Source organism: Scyliorhinus torazame, chromosome 3 (genome assembly GCF_047496885.1).
Source record: "Scyliorhinus torazame isolate Kashiwa2021f chromosome 3, sScyTor2.1, whole genome shotgun sequence".
NCBI classification, from domain to species: domain Eukaryota; kingdom Metazoa; phylum Chordata; class Chondrichthyes; order Carcharhiniformes; family Scyliorhinidae; genus Scyliorhinus; species Scyliorhinus torazame.
Window position 1 is genome coordinate 217506097 of NC_092709.1, and position 18771 is coordinate 217524867.

The window sequence follows — 18771 nt, forward strand, 5'->3', positions numbered from 1 at the left end:
TACATTTGAAAGGGCAATGTCCTGCTAAAAAACCGACAATGCCTACGATGTGGCAAGATGGGCCACTACGCTGCCTATTGTCGAGCGGTTCAACCGATGGATCCTACACATCTCCGACAACCTCGCAGACACGTCAGGACCGTCCAGCCCGTACATCAGGACATCCAGCCAAATGACACAGATGACCAAGCCTTCCGGGTTTCAGTCATTGATGTGAACCGGGTCAACACCATCAATCCGGCCGATGAATGGAGTGCCACCCTGACGGTCAACCGATCGCAGATCACTTTCCGCCTGGACACTGGCGCATCCGCCAACCTCATAGCATATTCAGTATTCCATGCCATGAAGGTCAAACCACCTATCTAGCCATCCCGGTGCAAGATGGTTGACTAGAACGGGAACGTCATCCCGGCCCTGGGATCTTGCCAGCTCCAGGTGACACACAAAACGCACACGGCCACACTCCCCTTTGAAATTGTTGGCTCATCGAAAGATTCCTTGCTGGGCGCACAGGCATGTAAGGCTCTTCACCTTGTACAGCGAATTATGTCTCTCTCCAGACGACACATCCGACTTCCTGGATGCTGACTTCAATGCAAATCTCCAATCCCTCCTTGCTCACAACCAGGAGGTATTTGAAGGCATGGGGACACTGCCATACACATACAAAATTCGCCTCAAACCGGACGCCATCCCGGTCGTTCACGCACCTCGCAGGGTTCCTGTGCCACTTAAATACCGCCTCAAGTTGCAGCTGCAGGATCTCCAGGACTAAGGGGTCCTATCCAGGGTCACGGAGCCCACGCCATGGGTCAGCTCCATGGTGTGTGTCAAAAAGCCCTCTGGCGAGCTCCGCATCTGAAAAGACCCTAAAGACCTAAATAATAACATTATGCGGGAACACTATCCCATACCTAAACGAGAAGAAATCACCAGTGAGATGGCCCAAGCCAAAATATTCACAAAACTGGATGCTTCTAAAGGATTTTGGCAGATCCAACTGGACCCGTCCAGCCGAAAGCTATGTACTTTTAACACCCCTTTCGGCAGATTCTGCTACAACCGGATGCCATTTGGCATCATCTCGGCATCCGAGGTCTTCCACAGAATAATGGAGCAGATGATGGAAGGCATCGAAGGGGTACGCGTATATGTGGACGATATCGTCATCTGGTCCACCAATCCGCAGGAGCACATACATTGTCTCCAACGCGTTTTCGCCCGCATACAAAACAATGGCCTGCACCCGCGCCAAGTGTGCCTTTGGCCAGACCGAATTGAAGTTCCTGGGGGACCACATCTCCCGATCAGGGGTCCGTCCCGATGGGGACAAGGTAAGCACCATCACAGCCATGCCGCGGCCGGCCGTCAAGAAAGCTGTACTACGATTCCTGGGCATGGTCAACTTCCTCGGGAAATTAATTCCCAACCTTGCTTCCCACACAACGGCTCTGCGCCATCTCGTAAAGAAATCTACAGAGTTCCAGTGGCAACATACACACCAGCTGGAATGGGAGAAGCTCAAACACAAACTGGCCACGGCACCAGTGTTGGTGTTCTTCGACATGTCTCGTCCCACCAAAATCTCAACTGATGCCAGCCAATCTGGTATTGGAGCAGTGCTCCTGCAGAAAGATAACACGTCGTCATGGGCCCCGGTTGCCTATGCATCACGGGCCATGACCCCTACGGAACAGCGCTACGCGCAAATTGAAAAAGAATGCCTGGGCTTGCTAACTGGTTTGGACAAGTTCCACGATTATGTATATGGTCTTCCACGATTCACGATCGAAACTGACCACCGCCCCCGGTCAACATAATAAACAAGGACCTGAACGACATGACCCCTCGCCTCCAGCGCATCTTACTTAAACTCAGGAGGTATGATTTCCAACTGATCTACACTCCAGGGAAGGACCTCATCGTGGCGGATACCCTATCCCGAGCAGTGAGTACACCACCAGATGCGGAGGGGTTTGTATGTCAAGTTGAGGCACACGTGGCTTTGACAGCAGCAAATCTGCCGGCTAACGACCCCAGTCTGGCCCACATACGCGCAGAGACAGCGGCCGACCCCCTTCTACAGCGAGTGATGCGCCACATGACGGAAGGTTGGCTCAAAGGGCAGTGCCCGCAGTTCTATAATGTGCGAGATGACCTAACCACCATTGATAGGATCCTTCTGAAGCTAGACAGGATCGTCATTCCGCACAGTATGCGCCAGATGATTCTCAATCAAATACACAAAGGCCACTTGGGAGTCGAGAAGTGCAGACGGAGGGCCCGAGAGGCAGTATATTGGCCGGGCATTAATGACGATATTGCCAACATGGTACTCAATTGCACAACCTGCCAGAGGTTTCAGCCAGCGGAACCTCCTGAGACGCTTCTGCCCCATGAGCTGGTGACGTCCCCCTGGGCGAAGGTGGGTGTCGACCTACTTCACGCGCTTGGCATGGACTATATTATCATCATAGACTACTTCTCCAATTACCCAGAAGTCATACCCCTACACGATCTGACGTCGTCTGCAGTCATCAGGGCCTGCAAGGACACCTTTGCTCGCCACGGCATTCCGATGACTGTCATGTCGGACAATGGGCCCAGTTTCGCCAGCCGTGAATGGTCGTCCTTTGCCGCATCATATGGTTTCACACACGTAACATCCAGCCCTCTACATCCACAGTCAAATCGAAAGGCGGAAAAGGGCGTTCACATTGCCAAGCGGCTCCTCTGCAAGGCTGCTGCTGCCAGATCGGACTTTCACCTCGCCCTGCTGGCCTATCGATCGGCCCCGCTAGCCACGGGTCTCTCGCCAGCACAGCTACTGATGGGTCGCACCCTCAGGACAACTGTGCCTTCCATCCTGACACCAACAACGGACCATGCTATGGTACTGCACAAGATGCAACTGCAGTGTGATCGCCAGAAGAGTCTGTACGATACAAGGGCGACTGATCTTCCCCCCCTGTCCTCCGGGGATAAAGTCCGCATTCATCTGTCAAATGGTGGCTGGTCAGCACCTGCCGAAGTTCTCCGACATGTGGCTCCCCGCTCGTTCCTGGTACGCATGCCGGATGGATCAGTGCGTCGCCGCAATCGGCGAGCCATTCGCCGCCTTCCACGCTTGCAACCGAACAGTGCACACACGCCGGATCCTCCACTGGTTCCCGAGGATGACTTTGTGGAGCTGCCATATACCATGCCCCTTCCATCGCCACCCGTGGCCAGGCTCGCACCTCAGCCGGTGGTTCTCGACCCACCCTTGAGGCGGTCAACCCGAATTCGTCGCGCACCTACTAGATTGGACTTATGAGACTGTTCACACGTTAAAGTTGAAACACTATTGTATTGTAACATGTTACTGTTTTATCATTCCAGATATCGTTTGACCGGACCACACTTCAAAGTTTTTCGTCTTCCTGTTTTGTTATGGTACAACCTCGTTAGCATGACACACCCGACATCGCCCCATGTATATAGTTACGCCACATGCACCTGCTGTAAATATCACGCACACACACTTTTAGATGCACTCACGACACATTCGTATTTATAACCACGTAGGCACATAATTTTGTAAAAAGGGGGATGTCATGATATTCAAACACACACATCATGATAGACACACCAACAGACAAATCAGCACACACAACACGACAACCAATGATAGACAAGGACAGAGACAGTATAAGAGAAGAAACACGACACCTGGTGGCCAGTAGATCTGGAGACCGGGACAAGGACAGGACCTGATTAACATCACACACAGGGAGTCACCACGTGCAGAGTATCAAGACAGAACTGTAAATAACAAGTTGAAATAAAACAGCGCTGTACCAAATACAACCGTGTTGGTTCATCTGTACATCAGAACACCCAACACTACAATATGCAGCTTCTCAGAACAAGGATTTTAAAAAAGGAAGGCAATTCAACAAGGGCACCTTTGGTACACTGGCAGCAGGTTGCTGGGTTCTGTCGCAACAGATGTAACTGTAGGTTCTCAACCTGACCAAGAAATAAAGAGATTCACAGGCCATCAAGAATGGGGTGCTGAGATTGCACCTGAACCTGAAAGTCAGCCAAATGCTCACCTTACATGGGGCCTCTTTTACATTATAGCTGTGAATCGCAGACATCGAGGCATCCCCAGGCAGCTCAAAAGGAATCAAAGATTGAATCGCTGTATCCCTCAGGTAAGTAATAAATATGATTGAAGAGGGCTGGGAGGATGTATGGTGGAAATCTAGAGGGAGGGCAATTGGATAAGAGAATTTTTCAACTTTGACGGCATTGTCTGAATGCAAGTTTTGTTGTTTTTGCATTGTCTTTAACTATTATCTGAAGTGGCCCATTAGCTTGGCTAACACATTTGGATTCATGCCACATAAGTGATAGTCAATGACTGTCTCCAACAAGAGAGAATCTGATCATGTCCTTTTTTTAAAAAAATATATTTTATTGAAAATTTTTTCCCAAACAACAATTTTTCCCCTCTTACAAAACGTAACAATACAGAAATTTTTAGCAATACACAAGGAACAAAACCCCCTTATCTTTTGACCTAAACTAAACTAACCCCCCCCCCCTCCCCCCTGGGTTGCTGCTGCTGGTCATCTGTCTTCCCTCTAACGTTCCCCGAGGTAGTCGAGAAATGGCTGCCACCGCCTGGTGAACCCTTGAGCCGATCCTCTCAGGGCAAACTTTATCTGCTCCAGTTTAATGAACCCCGCCATATCATTTACCCAGGCCTCCAGTCCGGGGGGTTTCGCCTCCTTCCACATGAGTAGGATCCTGCGCCGGGCTACGAGGGACGCAAAGGCCACAACATCGGCCTCTTTCGCCTCCTGCACTCCCGGCTCATCCGCAACTCCAAATACAGCTAACCCCCAGCCTGGTTTGACCTGGGCCCTCACCACCTTCGAAATCACTCCCGTCACTCGCTTCCAATACCCTTCCAGTGCCGGGCACGCCCAAAACATATGTGCGTGGTTTGCCGGGCTCCCGCCACACCTCCCACATTTGTCCTCCACTCCAAAGAACCTGCTCAATCTTGCTCCCGTTATGTGTGCTCTATGTAGCACCTTAAATTGAATCAGGCTAAGCCTGGCGCATGAGGAAGAGGAATTTACCCTGCTTAGGGCATCAGCCCACATACCCTCCTCTATCTCCTCCCCTAGTTCTTCTTCCCACTTTCCTTTTAGTTCGCCCACCGACTCCTCCCCCTCTTCCCTCATCTCTCGGTAAATCTCTGACACCTTGCCCTCTCCGACCCACACCCCTGAAAGCACCCTGTCCTGTATCCCCTGTGTCGGGAGCAACGGAAATTCCCTCACCTGTTGTCTAGTAAACGCCCTCACCTGCATATATCTCAAGAAATTTCCCCGGGACAACTTATACTTTTCCTCCAATGCTCCCAAGCTCGCAAAAGTCCCATCTATAAATAAATCTCCCACCCTCCTAATTCCCAACTGGTACCAGCTCTGAAATCCTCCATCCATTCTTCCTGGGGCGAACCTATGGTTGTTCCTGATTGGAGACCCCACCAGGGCTCCCCGCACCCCTCTCTGTCGCCTCCACTGTCCCCAGATATTCAATGTTGCCGCCACCACCGGGTTCATGGTAAACTTTTTAGGTGAGAACGGTAGCGGCGCCGTCACCAGCGCCTCTAAACTCGTCCCTTTACAGGACTTTCTCTCCAGTCTTTTCCACGTCGCTCCCTCACCCTCCATCATCCATTTACGTATCATTGCCACATTGGCGGCCCAATAGTAATCGCCCAAGTTCGGTAGTGCCAATCCTCCTCTGTCCCTACTACGCTGAAGGAACCCCCTCCTTACTCTCGGAACTTTCCCTGCCCACACGAAGCTCGTGATGCTCCTGTCTATTTTATTAAAAATGGTCTTGGTGATTAGTATAGGGACACATTGAAATACAAATAAGAACCTCGGGAGGACCATCATCTTAATTGCTTGCACCCTGCCCGCCAGCGATAGAGGCTGCATGTCCCACCTCTTGAAGTCCTCCTCCATTTGTTCTACCAGCCGTGTCAGATTAAGTCTGTGCAAGGTTCCCCAGCTCCTAGCGATCTGAATCCCCAGGTATCGGAAGTTTCTTTCCACTTTCCTGAGAGGCAAGCCTTCTATCTCTCTACTCTGGTCCCCTGGATGTATCACAAATAATTCACTCTTCCCCATGTTTAGCCTATACCCCGAGAAATCCCCGAAACCCCTCAAAATTCGCATAACCTCTATCATCCCCCCCGCTGGGTCCGACACGTATAACAATAGGTCACCTGCGTATAACGAGACTCGGTGTTCTTCTCCCCCTCTAATCACCCCTCTCCATTTCCTGGAGTCTCTCAACGCCATGGCCAGAGGTTCAATTGCCAACGCGAACAACAATGGAGACAGCGGGCATCCCTGTCTTGTTCCCCTATATAGTCGGAAATACTCCGATCTATGTCGACCTGTAACTACGCTTGCCGTTGGAGCCCCATAAAGAAGTCTAACCCAGCTAATAAACCCGTTCCCGAACCCAAACCTCCTTAACACTTCCCATAAATACTCCCACTCCACCCTATCAAATGCCTTCTCTGCGTCCATTGGCGCCACTATCTCTGCCTCCCCCTCCACTGGGGGCATCATTATCACCCCTAATAGTCGTCGCACGTTAACATTCAGTTGTCTCCCTTTTACGAACCCTGCCTGGTCTTCGTGCACCACCCCCGGGACACAGTCCTCTATCCTCGATGCCAGTACCTTTGCCAACAATTTGGCGTCCACGTTCAATAATGAAATAGGTCTATAGGACCCGCACTGCAACGGATCTTTATCCCTCTTCAAAATTAACGATATCGTCGCCTCCGACATCGTCGGGGGTAGAGTCCCCCCTTCCCTGGCCTCATTGAACGTCCTCACCTTCAACGGGGCCAACAAGTCCACATATTTTCTGTAATATTCCACCGGGAACCCGTCTGGTCTCGGGGCCTTCCCTGCTTGCATGCTTCCCAGTCCCTTAATAACCTCGTCCACCCCAATCCGTGCCCCCAGGCCTACCACCTCATACTTCTCCACTTTTGGGAACCTCAATTGGTCCGGGAACTGCCGCATCCCCTCCTCTCCCTCTGGGGGTTGAGACCTATACAGTTCCTCATAGAAGGTCTTGAACACCTCATTTATCTTTCCTGCCCTTCGCACCGTGTCTCCCCTTTCGTCTCTAATTCCTCCTATCTCCCTCGCTGCTGCCCTCTTTCGCAATTGATGAGCCAACAGGCGACTAGCCTTTTCCCCATATTCATACCTCCTCCCCTGTGCCTTCCTCCACAGTACCTCCGCCTTTCTGGTGGTCAGAATGTCAAACTCCGTCTGGAGCCGTCTCCTCTCCCTGTACAATTCCTCCTCCGGGGTCTCTGCAAATTCCCTATCCACCCTTAAAATCTCACCCAGTAATCTTTCCCTTTCCTTGGCCTCTGTTTTCCTTTTGTGGGCCCCAATGGAGATCAGCTCTCCTCTGACCACCGCTTTTAGTGCTTCCCATACCACTCCCACAGGGACCTCGCCGTCGTCATTGACCTCCAGGTATCTCTCAATACACCCCCGCACTCTTGCACACACTCCCTCATTCGCCATCAGTCCCACATCTAATCGCCAGAGTGTTCTCTGCTCCCTTTCCTCTCCTAATTCCAGGTCCACCCAATGTGGGGCATGATCCGAAACCGCTATGGCTGAGTACTCAGCTTCTTCCACCCTAGAGATCAACGACCTTCCCAAAACAAAAAAATCTATCCGGGAGTACACTTTATGGACATGGGAGAAGAAGGAAAACTCCCTAGCCCTAGGTCTAAGAAATCGCCATGGATCCACTCCCCTCATTTGGTCCATAAACCCCTTAAGTACCTTGGCCGCTGCCAGCCTTCTTCCGGTCCTTGAGCTGGATCTATCTAGCCCCGGGTCCAGCACCGTATTAAAGTCCCCTCATAAAATCAAGTTTCCTACCTCCAGGTCCGGTATACGCCCCAGCATCCATCTCATAAATCCCGCATCGTCCCAGTTTGGGGCATACACATTAACCAACACGACCTCCATTCCCTCCAGCCTGCCACTCACCATTACATATCTACCTCCGCTATCTGCTACGATGTTCTTTGCTTCAAATGCTACCCGTTTCCCCACCAAAATGGCCACCCCTCTATTCTTTGCGTCCAGTCCTGAGTGGAACACCTGTCCCACCCATCCTTTCCTTAACCTAACTTGGTCCGCCACCTTTAGGTGCGTCTCTTGGAGCATAACCACGTCTGCCCTTAGTCCTTTCAAATGCGCGAGCACTCGGGCCCTTTTTATCGGTCCGTTCAGGCCTCTCACGTTCCACGTGATCAGCCTCACTAGGGGGCTACCTGCCCCCCTCCCGTGTCGACTAGCCATTACCTTCTCTAGGCCAGTCCCATATCCCGCCTCCCCGCTCCCGCTCGCTCCCCCAGCGTCGCACACCATCCCCGCCCCCCCACTCTTTAGCCATTTCCTTTTGGATTTCCGCAGCAGCAACCCAGTTGTCCCCCGCCCCCCGCGCTAGATCTCTTTCTAGCATGATTGCTCCCCCCATATTACTTCCGTAAGTCAGCTGACTTCAACTGACCCCGGCTACTCCTGCTCACTCCTCGACCCCCCCGTGTGGGGAACTCACATCCGCCTTGCGCCTGTCTTCCCGCCTTATTCTTTCTGGCGCGGGAACATCCCTTTACCTGACCCGCCTCTTATGGCGCAGCTCCCTTTCCCCTCCCCCTCCCCTTCCCCATTCTCCAACTATGTCCCGTCTTTCCCCCCTCTCCGGCGCCCACATTTCCCCAATGTCTCCCCCCTTCCCAATTTACTTCTCAATTAACTTCAACCATAACATTAACAATAACATTTCCTGCAGCATCAGTCCCTCAGTTCCGATCCAATTTCTCTTCTTTGATGAAGGTCCATGCTTCCTCCGCCGTCTCGAAATAATGGTGTCTCTCCTGATACGTGACCCATAGTCTTGCCGGCTGCAGCATCCCGAACTTCACCTTCCTTTTATGCAACACCTCTTTGGCTCGGTTAAAGCTCGCCCTCCTTCTCGCCACCTCCGCACTTTAGGTACTGGTACACCCGTACCACTGCATTCTCCCATCTGCTACTCCGCACCTTTTTAGCCCATCTCAGGACCTCTTCTCTATCCTTAAGGCGGTAAAATCGCACGATTATCGCCCTGGGTGGTTCTCCCGCTTTTGGTCTTCTCGCCGGAATCCGATTTGCCCACTCCACCTCCAAGGGGCCCATAGGGGCCTCAGCACCCATCAGTGAGCTCAGCATCGTACTTGCATACACTCCACAGTCCACTCCTTCCACACCCTCAGGGAGACACAGTATCCGAAGGTTCTTCCTTCGCGCTCCGTTTTCTAGGGCCTCGATCCTTTCAGTACACTTTTTATGAAGTGCCTCGTGCGCCTGTGTCTTAACCGCCAGGCCCAGGATCTCGTCCTCAATATCTGTCACCTTCTGCTCCACCACGCGGAGCTCTGTCTCCTGGGTCTTTAGTGTCTCCTTGAGCCCCTCAATTGCCTGTAGCATCAGGGTCAGCACCTCCCTCTTCAGCAGCTCCATGCACCGTCTCACAATTTCATCCTGCTCAGGCCCCCATGTCGCCTGCGCTTTCTCCGCCGCCATCTTGTACTTCTCTCTTTCTGACCCTTTGGTCGATGATTCCTCGCGCTGCAGCCGCCGCCGCCGGTTTTTTCCTCCTTCGTTTGGGGGGGACTCCCTTCTCACACACCCCACACCGGGTTGCGTCATCAAAAAATTCCCCGTTGGGGCTCTTAAAAGAGCCCGAAGGTCCGTCGGAGCTGGAGCCGCCGAAACGTGCGGCTAGCTAGGCATCACCGCAACCGGAAGTCCTTGATCATGTCCTTTTGACACTCATTGGCATTATCATTAATGAACCCCCCATGATCAACAGTTTGGAAGATTACCATTTTCCTGAAACTGAGCTGGACTAGCCATATAAATACTGTGGCTAAAAGAACAGGTCAGAGGCTGGGAATTCTGTGGGCAGTAACTTACCTTCTGACTCCCCAAAGCCTGTCCACCATATACAAGACACAAATGAGGAGTAGGATGGAATACTCACCTATTACCTGGAAGGGCGCAGCTCCAACAACATTCAAGAAGCTGGACACCACAAGGACAAAGCAGTCCCCTTGATTGGCACCCCATCCACCACCTTCAACATTCACTCACTCCACCACCAGTGATAGCAATGTGTACTAGGTGCAATGCAGCACCTCACCAAAGTCCCTTTGACAGCACCGTCCAAATCCACATCCTCTACCACTGAAAAGGAGAAGGTCAGCAGATGCAAGCAAACACCATCACTTGCGAGTTGTTCTGTGACCAACACACCATCCTGACTTGAAATTATATCGCTGTTACTTCACAGTCACTGGGCCAAAATCCTGGAACTCCCTAACAGCACAATGGGTGTACCTACACCAACATGGACTGCAGCGGTTCAAGAAGGCAGCTCACCACCACTTTCTCAAGGGCAACATATCCCATGAGAAAATTAAAGAAAAATTAATCCAATTCATGAAAAAAGATGATACATTTGTGACAAGGTTGGTGTTGAGATCACTCAACAGCATTTGCTCTTTCTCAAAGCCTGTAAAAATATTGTCAGGGAAACAAGTCCCAATCTAAAAGCATGTGTAGTACCGTCAATATGACGCAAGGCAGGTTGAGGTAATATCAATTGAAGGCTTTATTAAGCAGAACTTTATCCCCAGCAGCGTGGTTACAGAATGCAGCTGCTGAGGGAAATTGCGGAAAAGCTGGGTTCTTATACCGGCATTTCTGGGTGGAGTCCAGTAGGTGGCAGATCCTATCAGGACCTGGCATCCCTCCACCAATAGCCTGTCGGCACGTGGTGTACCGTATTACCCCTAATACATACCACCACAGCATGTTTCCAGTGTACCCATGTAAACCTGTACAACATTACAGATTATAAACAAAGCTAAGTGCAGAGGACACATCAATCGATGTACTTATCCCAGTCATTTATTCGTCCTCACCTGCTCATTTTGAACTCGAAAACTTCTATACTGGGCGTAGCGTATTCCACCATCCCAGTCAGCAAGATCAAATTTCACAGTATAGTCCCCTGGTGGAAAGAACATGAGAAGTTTAATTTTCTGCCTATTCTGATGTGTCTTTTTCAACCATGCCAAGTAGCAACACAAAGTAAAATGCTTCAGAAGCTCCCTTTCAGTGATAACAATAAATTAATCTATTATTGCTGATTTTCCAGCCAGAAGGAACAGTGTCCCTCCACTACATATTAAGAAAATTCCTTAATAATTTTAAGAATCTCTTTATTCTCTTCATTGCTTCAGCAAAATTCATTTCAGGTCAGAAAACTGTGTCACCCAGATCAATGCCTGGATTTCTGGCAACAATCATAAAGCCTTCTTTTATCTGTACTTGAGCCACCACCATAGCATACAAACATACATTTGAATTTGGAGCAGAAGGCCATTCAGCCCCTCAAGCCTGTTCTGTGATTCAATAAGATCATGTCTGATCTATTTTGTGTTTCAAATTTCACATTCCCATCTGTCCCTGATAAATTCTTGGTAGACAAGGGAATCAAAGGTTATCTACCTCTGCCTTAAAAATATTCAGTGCCTCCACTTCCACTGCCTGCTGAGACAGCGGGTTCCAAAGTTGCACAATTCTCCTCATCTCTGTCCTGTACGGGCGACTCCTAATTTTAAAACAATGCCCCTAGTTTTGGACTCACCCACAAGAGGAAACATCGGGTGGGATTTACCAGCTGTCCACACTGGGGTGCAGTCAATGGGAAACCCTGTTTTCTATGGCGGGATCGCCACCACTGGCGAAATACACGTGGCAGGGTGGTCGATAAATCCTGCCCATCCTTTCTACATCCACCTTGTCAAGACCATTTTGGACCGTAAATATTTCTATCACGTCTCTAGTGGAAACAAGCCCAGCCTTTCCAACATATCTTCATAAGACAAGCTGTTCATTCCAGGTATCAATCTAGTAAACCTCCTTTGAACTTCCTCCAATGCATTTACATCCTTGCTTGAATAAGGAGATCAAAAACTGCACACAGTATGTGAGATGTGGTCTCATCAATGCCCTTCAAAACTAAAGCATAACATTCTTTTATGTTGAATTCCTCTCTGTGTTTCATTAACCATCTTGATTACGTATGTTCTTTGGAATTGCACAATTCTGGATTCTCCGATTTGAAAACTAAGTGTTGACGCCGGCGTGGGAACAGTGCCGTTTTATGCCCGAAAAAACACGGCGAAGCACCGATCCTCTGTCCGCTGGCGGGGCTAGCAGGCAACACCCGAAAAAACAGCGCCGAAGCTGCACCGATCCTCCGTCAGGTGGGGGGCAGGCCCCCGGCTTTACCTGCGGATACGGCCGAAGAATTGCCGGGTCCGTGGCTGCACATGTGCACGGCTGCGGTCTGCAGCGGCCGTGTCGTGCAACACGGCGCCGGCTGCGTGCGGACCCGACCTGGCCCCCGTTGACCAGGCTCGCCACCCCCAGACCACCTCCCCCTCCCGCCCGCGGAATCGCTCCCAACCGACTGTGGCGGCGCTGGACTCAGTCCGCAGCCGCCACGCCGGGTTCACGATAAAAAAAGGAAAGTGTTCCATGCCATCGGAGTGGAGAATTGGGGGGGGGGCCTCAGGTGACATCCCGACGGTGTGCGGTGTACTCAGTGAGTACACTGTTTTCGGGGTATTGCAAAAGTGCCGCCGTCCCCGATTTCGGTGCAAAGTGATTCCCCGGCCGATCACTGAACACGATTTTGGCATCGGTGACCGGAGAATCCCCCCCAGTATTTTCTGAAAGGCCTGCCAATGATCCAAGCATTTCAATGGCCACTTGCTTTGTCCCATTGAAGACTTTGTCAAATTCCTTTGCAACAGAACTCACGGGTGGCCCTGCCCTCTGTTGAACTGGCACCTTTCCCCATGACTTGCTGCAAGTTATTTGTGCCGGGTGTCTTACCACATGCAGATTTCATCTCCATGCTGTCCTCTAAATTATGTGCACAGTCAGTATCTGAGCTGGTGACTATGAGTGTGAAATTCAGTGATGGTGTTTCTTCAACAAGTATTTTGTTGCTCTTCCATCTGTTGCTATTCCTCGACTGACCAGCCAGGTGCCCGTTCTTGGCCATCTAAAAGGAGAAACATATGTGTCTAGGGTTGTGGTAAGGTGAGGTGGGGGAAAGCAAGAGGTGCACGCTTACACCATCTGTAGTTTGTCAATCAGAGTGTGTAGGATGAAGGAAAGTGGGTCATGAGAATACAGTCACCTTTGATGGCTTCAGTCCCACCACTGGCCATGGCCTCAGCAACGGATGCTCCAATATGCCGAGCACTGCCTCCTCCATGAGGATGGGAACATGTAGCTGCAGCTGGTTACCTTCTTCTGCCTTTATTATGTTCCTTCTGATCCCACAAGAGAGAGGGACGTGTATCAGTGAATGTGGTACGATGGGCTGGATTCTCCGTTCCTGCGTCTAAGTGCTGACGGCAACGGAGGATCCGTGGTGTTCCACGATGGGAAAAGCGGAGCCATACCCACACCGATTCTGCTACCGGTGAGGGGCTAGCAGTGGCGCCAGGTGAAACACCTGCGGAACGCATGAAAAACGGTGGGAGAATCGCCGGGTCAGTGTTGGACATAGACAGGGCTGATAAGCTGCAGTCACATGTACGCCTACACCCCCACACATGCACCTCTCGCACTGGAAATTATGCCACCGGTTGTGCTGCACCGCACAGCCCACCTCCTGGCCACCCCTCACTACTCCCGCAGCCCTGGCAGAAGCCCCCGGCGCCATGGCTTTCGGCGGAGTATGGCGTAACTAGACACTGTATGCACGCCCTCTCTCTCTCTCCACAGCCGCCATGCCAGGCCCACGACTGCTGAGATCACATGTGGCCCACGCCGTAAGGAACTCGGCTCATCGGAGGAGGAGTATCGCGTGTGAACCCGATAATGATATTCAAACAGGGTTGCGATTGCGCGCGGCGTGCATCTCGATGATGCCGATTTGGAAAGGGTGGAGCATCGCGACCTGTCGTCAAACACGGAGCCTGCCATTATTTTGGCATCAGGAGCCATTCTCTGCCCGATCGCCGTTCCCAATTTCAGAGTTGGGCAACAGAGAATCCCGCCCAATATGATTGGATGATCTGGCTCTCAATGCTGAATAGCTGGCAGCATGTGCAAGCTGTGAGATGTGGTGAAGCCTGCAGCAGTGCTAAGTGTGTGAAGGTAGGGTAAATGTAGAATGTGGGTAAGTTCTGATTGATAGAGATTATGGGTGGGTGAGAAAGTGATGCTTTGAGCTAGAGGTGCAGTCGTAGGAAATGGCATTTGAAGAAACATGCACAGTCCGTGGTCACTCATATGAAGTTATTCCAGATATTCCAATCAAATCCCGAGCGGGATTCTCCAGTCCACCAGCCACGTTTTCCTGGGCGGCGCGCCCTCGCCAGTAGAGGGATTCTCCATTCCCACCACGTGCCAATGGGATTTCCCATTGTGGCCACACAACGCCACCGGGAAACCGTAGGCGTGGGTGTACTGCTGGCACAGCGGAGAATCCCGCTGCCCATTTTTGACTCTGATCAGACAAGAACAATGCACACTTGCTTTCCACCGAGATTTCAGGGCAGTCTCCTGATAGAAGATCCTTCTCACCCAACCCAGCACAGCGAACCACAGAGACAGCAGCTCAGATAATCGGCACACAAACTATCATGGGATGCTGGCATCACTGGCTGCGGGGCCAGCATTTATCGCCCATCCCAAATTGCTCTGGAACTGAGTGGTTTGTCAAGGCATTTCAGAGTCAACCACATTGTTGTGGGTCTGGAGTCACATGTAGGCCAAACCAGGTAAGGAACCAGCTGGTTTCATGGTCATCATTGGACCTTTAATTCCAGATTTTTATTGAATTCAAATTTCACCACATGTTGTGGTGGGATGCGAACATGGGTCCCCAGAGCTTTACCCAGAGTCTGTGGATGGCTAGTCCAGTGACAGCACCACTATTGTCACTGCCTTCCCTTAAAGGAGCTGGACTGCTGACCTTAACTGTCATCGCTTTTTGTTTCTACTGCCTTCTGATAGTTTAATTACCTTCTGGTCCCCTGAAGAAAGAAGACCTCACACTTCCTCTCTATGTCCTCCGCTAAGGTCTCCTGTTTACTCGAAGAATCCTGGAACAAGCTGCCTCACATGTTGCACCACAATTCACATTTCTTACTGCTCAGAGCCTCTTCCACAAAGCTGCTCCTGCCAGCATGCACTTCCCATTTAAGTTGTGCAAGCTATCTTGAAGTGATAGCAACGTTGCACAAACCTGGGTCCCTGCTGAGGCATATGTCCACTCAACAGTGTGTTTGGCGCGAGCTGCATGCAACAACTTTACAAATCAGCAGGCAACATGAAGTTGGTGGAGTAGGGTCAAGGTGCCAAATGGTCTATTCTTGCTTCTATTTCTTGAGCACGTCAGACTGCAGCAGAAGCAATGGGTGAGATTAAGTACACATCATGATCCCTCTTGCCATTTTCAACCGGTTTCAAATTTCTTTCCCCCTACCCTGCCCCGAGATGGCATAGCTCTCCGTGGATTATACAAAAATTCAAATCTGAGATCAGTACATTTTTTTTTTTTTTTTAACAACCCTGAGAGTCCTTCTGGTTCCTCCTCCCCCCCACCCCCCTCCCCCCTCCCCCCCCGATCCTGGGCTGCTGCTGCTGCCTTCTTTTTCCCATTCCGTCTATCTTTCTGTGAGGTATTCGACGAACGGTTGCCACCGCCTGGTGAACCCTTGAGCCGACCCCCTTAGGAAGAACTTAATCCGCTCTAGCTTTATAAACCCTGCCATGTCATTTATCCAGGTCTCCACCCCCGGGGGCTTGGCTTCTTTCCACATTAGCAATATCCTGCGCCGGGCTACTAGGGACGCAAAGGCCAAAACATCGGCCTCTCTCGCCTCCTGCACTCCCGGCTCTTGTGCAACCCCAAATATAGCCAACCCCCAGCTTGGTTCGACCCGGACCCCCACTACTTTTGAAAGCACCTTTGTCACCCCCATCCAAAACCCCTGTAGTGCCGGGCATGACCAAAACATATGGGTATGATTCGCTGGGCTTCTCGAGCACCTCGCACACCTATCCTCCACCCCAAAAAATTTACTGAGCCGTGCTCCAGTCATATGTGCCCTGTGTAATACCTTAAACTGAATCAGGCTTAGCCTGGCACACGAGGACGACGAGTTTACCCTGCTTAGGGCATCTGCCCACAGCCCCTCCTCGATCTCCTCCCCCAGCTCTTCTTCCCATTTCCCTTTTAGTTCATCTACCATAGTCTCCCCTTCGTCCCTCATTTCCCTATATATATCTGACACCTTACCATCCCCCACCCATGTCTTTGAGATCACTCTGTCCTGCACCTCTTGTGTCGGGAGCTGCGGGAATTCCCTCACCTGTTGCCTCGCAAAAGCCCTCAGTTGCATATACCTGAATGCATTCCCTTGGGGCAACCCATATTTCACGGTCAGCGCTCCCAGACTCGAGAACTTCCCATCCACAAACAGATCTTTCAGTTGCGTTATTCCTGCTCTTTGCCACATTCCATATCCCCCATCCATTCCCCCCGGGGCAAACCTATGGTTGTTTCTTATCGGGGACCCCCCCCAAGGCTCCAGTCTTTCCCCTATGCCGTCTCCACCGTCCCCAAATCTTCAGTGTAGCCACCACCACCGGGCTTGTGGTGTAGTTCCTCGGTGAGAACGGCAATGGGGCTGTCACCATAGCCTGTAGGCTAGTCCCCCTACAGGACGCCCTCTCTAATCTCTTCCACGCCACTCCCTCCTCCTCTCCCATCCACTTACTCACCATTGAAATATTAGCGGCCCAATAATACTCACTTAGGCTCGGTAGTGCCAGCCCCCCCCTATCCCTGCTACGCTGTAAGAATCCCTTCCTCACTCTCGGGGTCTTCCCGGCCCACACAAAACCCATGATGCTCTTTTCAATCCTTTTAAAAAAAGCCTTTGTGATCACCACCGGGAGGCACTGAAACACAAAGAGGAATCTCGGGAGGACCACCATCTTAACCGCCTGCACCCTCCCTGCCATTGACAGGGATACCATATCCCATCTCTTGAAATCCTCCTCCATCTGTTCCACCAACCGCGTTAAATTTAACCTATGCAATGTGCCCCAATTCTTAGCTATCTGGATCCCCAGGTAACGAAAGTCCCTTGTTACCTTCCTCAACGGTAGGTCCTCTATTTCTCTACTCTGCTCCCCTGGATGCACCACAAACAACTCACTTTTCCCCATGTTCAATTTATACCCTGAAAAATCCCCAAACTCCCCAAGTATCCGCATTATTTCTGGCATCCCCTCCGCCTGGTCCGCCACGTATAGCAGCAAATCGTCCGCATACAAAGATACCCGGTGCTCTTCTCCTCCCCGAAGTACTCCCCTCCACTTCTTGGAACCCCTCAACGCTATCGCCAGGGGCTCAATCGCCAGTGCAAACAATAATGGGGACAGAGGGCATCCCTGCCTTGTCCCTCTATGGAGCCGAAAATATGCAGATCCCCGTCCATTCGTGACCACGCTCGCCACTGGGGCCCTATACAACAGCTGCACCCATCTAACATACCCCTCTCCAAAACCAAATCTCCTCAACACCTCCCACAAATAATCCCACTCCACTCTATCAAATGCTTTCTCGGCATCCATCGCCACTATTATCTCCGTTTCTCCCTCTGGTGGGGCCATCATCATTACCCCTAACAACCTCCGTATATTCGTGTTCAGCTGTCTCCCCTTCACAAACCCAGTTTGGTCCTCGTGGACCACCCCCGGGACACATTCCTCTATTCTCATTGCCATTACCTTGGCCAGGACCTTGGCATCTACATTTAGGAGGGAAATAGGTCTATAGGACCCGCATTGTAGCGGGTCCTTTTCCTTCTTTAAGAGAAGCGATATCGTTGCTTCAGACATAGTCGGGGGCAGTTGTCCCCTTTCCTTTGCCTCATTAAAGGTCCTCGTCAGTACCGGGGCGAGCAAGTCCACATATTTTCTATAGAATTCGACTGGGAATCCATCCGGTCCCGGGGCCTTTCCCGCCTGCATGCTCCTAATTCCTTTCACCACTTCTTCTACCTCGATCTGTGCTCCCAGTCCCACCCTTTCCTGCTCTTCCACCTTGGGAAATTCCAGCCGATCCAAGAAGCCCATCATTCTCTCCCTCCCATCCGGGGGTTGAGCTTCATATAATTTTTTATAAAATGTCTTGAACACTCCATTCACTCTCTCCGCTCCCCGCTCCATCTCTCCTTCCTCGTCCCTCACTCCCCCTATTTCCCTCGCTGCTCCCCTTTTCCTCAATTGGTGTGCCAGCAACCTGCTCGCCTTCTCCCCATATTCGTACTGTACACCCTGTGCCTTCGTCCATTGTGCCTCTGCAGTGCCTGTAGTCAGCAAGTCAAATTCTACCTGTAGCCTTTGCCTTTCCCTGTACAGTCCCTCCTCCGGTGCTTCCGCATATTGTCTGTCCACCCTCAAAAGTTCTTGCAGCAACCGCTCCCGTTCCTTACTCTCCTGCTTCCCTTTATGTGCCCTTATTGATATCAGCTCCCCTCTAACCACCGCC

The 18771-nt window shown here is 51.3% G+C and overlaps 1 protein-coding gene across 1 annotated transcript in view; it reads right to left on the reverse strand.

Annotated features, from left to right (window-relative positions):
* Nucleotides 1–18771, reverse strand: part of fgl1 (fibrinogen-like 1) — a 78636-nt gene that overhangs the window by 12262 nt on the left and 47603 nt on the right. Inside the window, exon 6 of the mRNA XM_072496878.1 lies at nucleotides 11099–11187. Coding sequence (XP_072352979.1) covers nucleotides 11099–11187 — 89 coding nt within the window. The remainder of the gene's footprint in view (nucleotides 1–11098; nucleotides 11188–18771) is intronic.